A 7,160-nucleotide genomic window follows, 5' to 3' on the forward strand; every position below is an offset into this window, starting at 1 on the left:
TCATGTAGATACATCTATATATATACATATATAGGGATGGAAAGCTGGTTTTTCTCCACCAATTGTTAGTCTCAGCCACTTGCCTGAAGCCCCTTGTTAAACTGTAAAGGAAATGATGCCGCCTGCTGTCATTTCTAGGAACTGCACTAGAGGCTCTTTAGGATTCTTTCTGCTTTGCAATTCAAATCAATAGGGTTTTATGGAGCATCAGCTGGGTCCCCAGTACTATACTGTGGTTAAGGGGCAGAGTCCACTGAATTTCCACAGATTTCAGAAGACAGTGGTCAGCTGGGGAAGAGAAGAACTCATAGTATTACATGAAGTGAGCTTTATCAGCAAAATTGTTGCTACAGTTTCTAAAAGTTTCTCTGAAAACCCCAGCCCATCTGAAATTTCCCTGTAAAGCACAGAAACTAAGGACACTTCCACTGTAGCTGGAAGCTCTTTATGCTTTTTATAGATAAAAAGCCCCTTGAAAGACTGCTATAGGAACATACCCGACATTGAAGACACATGGAGGCAGAGGCAGCAGGAGTCCTTAGAATCATTTATTCCTGCCCAGCTGCATCTTGGTAGAGGAGGCTGAAGCCAGGGGTATCGTCTGGCTCCTGCCAAAATTAGAATTAGAAGGAGTGGGGATCTTGTGAGTACAGCCCATGCTCTCCCTTGGTGTTGGGCTGTAAAAAGATCACGAGCAGTTCAGTTGAGTGGGCCTCCCTCCTTCCATCCCTAAAATACAATCATCTCACATCATAAATATCTCAGAATCTTTCTAAGAGATCAGTGTAGTTGCTCTTCTTATGGTTCAGGTAAATTAGTACATTGGGTCAAGGAGCAGATCATACACACTGGTCTCCAAACTATCGGGAGATCCTTTCTTTGCCTTGGCCTCTGTCCCACCACATGGAAGTCATCCTCTTCCTTTTCTTCATCATCATCCTATCACTGTCACCATTCCCACATATTTGTGGGGGTTTTATGCAAAACAGAGGTAATATTTTTACGTGATATAGATCCCAAAGGCAGACAAGATTCCTGGCATACATTCATCACAAAAATATCTACAACTAACAGAGAATATGTGTGATTATGTAGCACATGTATTAGCCACGGACTGCTCCTGCGGCCGAGACTGAATCATGCTCATCTTTCTATGACCCACACAATGTCTGGAACGTAGTAAATGGTTACTTGATTTAAAAAAAATATTAAGGCTGGGCGCGGTGGCTCACGCCTATAATCCCAGCACTTTGGGATGCCGAGATGGGTGGATCACCTGAGGTCAGGAGTTCGAGAGCAGCCTGGCCAACGTGGTGAAACCCTGTCTCTACTAAAAATACAAAAACTAGCCGGGCATGGTGGTGCATGCCTGTAATTCCAGCTACTTGGGAGGCCGAGACAGGAGAATTGCTTGAACCCAGGAGGTGGAGGTTGCAGTGAGCCAAGATTGCACTGCTGCATGCCAGCTTGGGCAACAAGCAGGACTCCGTCTCAAAAAAAGAAAAAAAGAAGAAAAAAAAGAATATTGAACATTTTGGAAAATTGTAATTTATAAATCATGCCATCGATGGGATTTTCCAAAATATCACTGGGTCCAGGGAGGAATTCCAGTCTTACCTCTGTCATCCTGGTCTGGTTTCTTGTTGTGTGTGTGACAAACAGGATGGTCATTTTTGCCCTTTATCTTTGAAATTCCCCAAATTGTTGACTCACAGTGTTGAAGGTCATGAGGTGAAGATCTTGCTCAGACATAGTTTTCCCTCATAACGACAATGAAGTCACTCTTCCTGGGAGAGACCTTCTGTATTGAGGACGTCGGTGCTGACTTCTCTGATCTGATTGGAAGATTTTGCTGTGGTGGGATGAGGGAGGGAGGCAGGAGGAAAGTCCACGTCACCCAGGCCCTGATGAGGTATGTGGGCTACTGAACTAATGAGAAAGTGGCAACACCAGCTTCTCTTCTCCTTCTCCCTGTGGCTTTTGGGTTCCAACCAGAACCCCACTTTCCTCACCTTACTTATCTGGTTGTTTTGGTTGATTTGCCCCATAGAAATCACCACCCAATGCGAGCCACCCTCCTAAATTCAAGGTCAAGAGCTCGCCTCTGATTGAGAAGCTTCAGGTAAGTGCAAAATTCATTGTCCATTGCTACCTTTTATCTAATTCCACTTCTTATCCAAAATTTGCATGCCTTTGAGGCTCATCGGGTAGCCCATGTGTCACCTGGATAATTGACCCCAATAATCAGCCAGTAATCAAATTGCAGTAAACGATGAGGATCTCACAGCCCTGCCTGAGGGAAAAGAATTAACATAAGGACCACATCAAGCATAAACTCATGTATCTGACATTTAGTGGGGGTTGATGGATAACGGGATGCCTCAAGAGTCTTTATGCGACTGGGCTCACGCCAGCTCTTTGGGAGGCTGAGGCTGGAGGATCACTTGAGCCCAGGAGTTCAAGACCAGCCTGGGCAACATAGTGGGACACCATCTCTACAAAATATTTTAAAATTAACCAGGCATGGTGATGTGCATCTGCAGTCTCAGCTACTCTGAGGGCCAAGGTGGGAGGATCGTTTGGGCCCAGGAGGTTGAGGCTGCATTGAACGGAGGTCGCTTCACTATACTCCAGCCTGAGTGACAGAGCAAGCCCTTGTCTCCAAAAAAGAAAAGAAAAAAAGAAAAAAAAAAAGAGTCTTATGGGAAAGGACACCATAGTTGCAAGAAACATTTCCAAAATAGCCAAGCCCTCTCTCCCGAGGCCTGAGTGCAGCCACAGACCATTTCAGTCCTGCATAGGGCTGGTGTTCAGCTGCTGCACACTGCACCAGTATGCACAGATTTGTTGTTTGGGAAGCATGCTGTCCAACCTCTCCACCAGTAATCCTGTGTGCCCAGAGCCCTCGACCACCATGCCCAGGGCTGGTTGGCTCCCTGGGACTGTAATTAAGCGGAAGACACTGGCCCTGAGCTCACAGTCTTGTGGAGACAGAGCTTTCACAGGTGATACAATAAAAGGAGCTAATGCCAGAGATGTCCACTGCAGGTCACTGCCCAGCTCCTGCTGCTCGAGACCAGGGTTTCTCAGCCTTGGTATTACTCGAGCTGGATAGTGTTGTTGCAGGGGCTGTCCTGTGCACTGCAAGATGTTTAGCAGCATCCCTGGTCCTACCCACTGATGCCAGTAGCACTCTCCAACAAGTTGTGACAATGAAAAATGTCTCTAGACATTGTCAAATGTCCCCTGGGGGCAAAATCGTCTCCCATCTCCGACCCCAGGTGAGACCCACCATTCTAGAATTTCAGAGCAAGAAGAGAATGGAGTGGGCCAGAGTAACTAATGAATGTCTTATGAAACACCTATGTCCCGAGCCCATCCTTAAGGGATGGGTGGCTGAAAAGGAGGGAGGAAGATGTTCCCCGTGGAGGAATGGCAGAAGCTAAAGTGCAGAGGAGAGGTAGGTATGTTATGTCCAGGCGGGAGCTGTAGGAGAGGCTCCTGTTTTCACCCCACCCTCTTTCCAACCACCCAGGAGAAGGAACAAGGCTCTTGTGCGCCGTAGCCTCCCATCCAGGCTCACCTAAGAGCACTGGCTCACCAACTTCATTCTGAAGGCATCAAAGGTGTCAAGATGAATAGCCACAGCCTCTGTAGTTCCCAGCCATGGAAGAGCCTAGAGATTTGGATCCCAGCCTGATTGGGGGTTAAGGCAAGCATCTCTGGTTTCTGGCCATGAGCCTACCCTGTGGAAGGTGGGGAGGGCTCTGCAGTGTCTACCTGAAATTTAATTCAAGTTGAGAAGCCCTCCACCCGGCTGCAGGAATAGGGTGGTGCTACCTGTCACTCTGGGAGACTGCAGGGCTCCTAAATATGTAACAGGGATCTCTCAGAAGGGATCCCAGAACTCCAGCACCCCTCCTAGCATCCAGCGGAGGGATGCAGCCCCAGACTCCTACCTCTGGCTCCCTGCAGCCCACCCTAGTCCTCATTCAAGTGCCAGAAACCAGTTACCAAATGTTCTGTGCCCTGTAGTTTTGGATCCATTCCTTTTTCCAGGCATTAGTGAGTCTTTTGGGGAAACACAACAACTTGAGAATGTGGTTTGGATGTCTAGTTGTTCAATCTCATTGAGATTGTCAGCAATAGAACGACAACTTAGCCAAATCCCACAGGAACCTTACTTTCTTGGGAATATGTGGGAGAAAGAGCTAAGAAATGCATCACCAGCTAGATTTTCTTCTAACTATTCTACTGAATGAATTGTGAACTAGGGGTTTTCTTTTTTAGGATAGTCCAAAATTCACAACTCAACTTTTCTGCTGACTGTCAACATCCATTTTATTTGCAAGCAGTCTTACAGAGGGAATTTCTCCGCTTGAAATTTAGAGAAGGGCATTTCCTCTAAGGTCCAGTGAACCCCCTCTGCCATGAAGCCCTCTCAGTCATGCCAGCACATCAACCTGCACAGCAACTATGCTGCAAATCCTTCCCTGGGTACTCCCCATTTACTGCCTTTTTTTTTTTTCCTTCTTCTTTTTTTTTTTTTTTTTTTTTTTTCTGAGACAGGGTCTTGCTTTGTTTTGTTGCCCTGGATGGACTCAAACTCTCAGACTCCAGGGCTTAAGCAATCCTCCCACCTCAGCCTCCTGTGTAGTAAGAATTACAGGCACACACCACTGCACCCAGCTTCATATGCTGCTTTTTTACATAGTTTGGACTAGTATGCTATTTAACTTTCGTATTTTATATCTTGAACTCTTACCATGACTCAGTCTTGTCTGTATGATACCTTCTTTCTTAAGATCACAATGAAAACACTAACACCCTTCTAAACGTGTGCAATGCTTTCAAGTCTACAAGTCCTAAAGTATACATAGGAGGTTTCCAGGACAGCAGAGTCTGGCTGGTGGGAGGTGGGAAGGTGGCCAAGGGGAGCCGGGAGGGAGAGGGTGTGAGTGTGGGGCAGGAAAGAGTACACAGGGACCAGACAGAAAAGACTTTGGAAGTCAGGACAAGAGGTTTGGACAGACAAAGAATCTGAGATTCAGAAAGGCTGTTGGACTTGTTGAAGGCCTGAAGGTCACACTGCTACTAAGTGAAAGATCCAGTATTTAAAGTCAGATCTGTCGGTGTGGAAAACCCATGAACTTCCCATTGCACCGTCTGCCCCTCACACTCCGTCCCTTCTCTGTGAAGTCTCAAAGTGGCTCTGTCTCCTGGTTTGCCACTGCCACAGGGTCTGCGGGATGCAGCTCTGCGGTGATTCAGGAATGCCAAGGGCAGGAGAAGTGCCCCTAGATGGCCTTAAAGAGGATTGGACACTCACGCACGTTCCCCCCATGGACACCTTCGGGCATCTGGGACCATCTGCCTCCTCCCCAGCCAAACTCAAGACTTCCTGAGGCTTTCGTTACCTTTGGGTGACTCCCATTTGGCCGCCTTTCATTTTGATCGGGTCACACCTGTACCTTGATACCCCAAGTGGTGGCTCATACTATGGTGTGTCCTGCTGCCTTCTTCCTAGAGGAGCTCAGTGGCCTACTGTGTTCACCACTCTGCCGTCTGTTAAGAAGGAACCTGATACCTGGAGGCTGAGGGAGAATCAGACCCGGTGTGAATCTCAGGGCAGATCCCTTAGCCACTTTCTTAATTGTGCAATGAGAACACAGCTGAACGTGTGGGGTTGCTGTGGAGGACACGGCTACCTGTGCCCGGCAATAGTAGGCATCCAGTGGGAGTGAGTACTATTGACTCTGATGAGAAAGGCGATCACAGAGCCTGACTTCCTGTGAGATCCTGGCACCACAGGTGCTCCTGGCAGCTGCTGCTTCGCCACTTTGTTGATAAGCTGGGCTTGTTCCGGGACATTTTTGTTGGATCCTCATCAGTGCTGGCTGAGCATTTTGGAATGCAGCCTGTGGCAAGCCAGGTAGCGGAAGGAGGATAGAGTAGGTGATGCCTTCCAAGAGCAGGCGGTGATGGGACAGTGGATAATGGATTGGGAATTAGCATGAAAAGCCGGGTGTTACCTAGTCTCAACCAGGCCTGAGGCCAGGTAAGCAACAAGCTAAAGTAGAGGCTCTCATCTTCTCCCCAGTCCTATTTGAAGTTTTTCATCTTTTCTTGACAGGCCAATTTAACCTTTGACCCAGCTGCTCTGCTGCCTGGGGCCTCACCCAAGAGTCCTGGACTCAAGGCCATGGTGTCGCCGTTTCACAGCCCACCTTCTACCCCCAGTAGCCCTGGTGTGCGATCTCGGCCCAGCGAGGCAGAGGAGGTGCCTGTCAGCTTCGACCAGCCCCCTGAAGGCAGTCATCTGCCCTGTTACAACAAGGTAAATTCTAGCTCCAGATTATGGCAGTGTGTCTGTGGAAATGTGGACCCTGGCACCCCTGAATTTTATCTACCCTTTTGTCCTGAGGAAAGGAGGAAATGTTCGGAGTTATTCTCAGAGCTCCGTTTTAACCCAAGTGAAATTTCTCCCCTCCTTTGCAAGTGATTCCTGAACTAGGATAACCTTCCTTGACTGACTGGCTCATCTTCTCTCCCTATAACTATGCCATTCGGCCCCAAGACAAGCTTGGGGGATGGTGTGCTCTCTCCTTTGCGGAGAGAGGTATGGAAATTCACGACTGATCCCAGCTGCATGGTTCATTAATGTCAAAAGCTGAACGCAAAAGCTAAAGGCCTGATCAGTGATTCGCACAGAATGCTGGGCAGCATCCCTAGAACTCCAAAACATCCTGTCTGGCCTGGTGTGAATAGTCCTAAGTGTCCCAGTGTGGACTCAAATCATTCTTCCTGCAGCTTGGCCCAGTTAAAGAACATCCAAACTGTTCCCTTTGCAAAAATGACACGGCAGGGTGCATTTCTACAGATGCAACCCTGGTCCTCTGTGTGAGCTTTCATCACATCCCTGGCCCTGCTGGGAGGAGGTAAGGATCAGAGGTATGGGCCAAGCAGGTAGCCAACAAATGTGGGCCAGGGCCAAGCAGGAGCCAAGACTTCTGGGGGTCTGGTGCCAGGGAATGCTAAATGGGTGCGGCTTTAAAATTAATGATAGAGAAATGAGATCTTCTAGGCCATTCTAGGAAGTCCAGCTAGCAAAAAAAAAAGTCAAATGTGTAAAAACAGGGAGGGCTCAAGGAAATAAACTA

The 7,160-nt window shown here is 48.0% G+C and overlaps 1 protein-coding gene across 1 annotated transcript in view; it reads left to right on the plus strand.

Moving 5' to 3' along the window:
• Positions 1–7,160, plus strand: part of RCSD1 (RCSD domain containing 1) — a 28,812-nt gene that overhangs the window by 9,259 nt on the left and 12,393 nt on the right. The window contains exons 5-6 of the mRNA XM_011979973.1: positions 2,051–2,122; positions 6,134–6,337. Of these exons, the coding sequence (XP_011835363.1) occupies positions 2,051–2,122; positions 6,134–6,337 (276 nt within the window). The remainder of the gene's footprint in view (positions 1–2,050; positions 2,123–6,133; positions 6,338–7,160) is intronic.

This window comes from Mandrillus leucophaeus, unplaced genomic scaffold (assembly GCF_000951045.1).
Source record: "Mandrillus leucophaeus isolate KB7577 unplaced genomic scaffold, Mleu.le_1.0 Scaffold207, whole genome shotgun sequence".
In the NCBI taxonomy this organism is placed as follows: Eukaryota; Metazoa; Chordata; class Mammalia; order Primates; family Cercopithecidae; genus Mandrillus; species Mandrillus leucophaeus.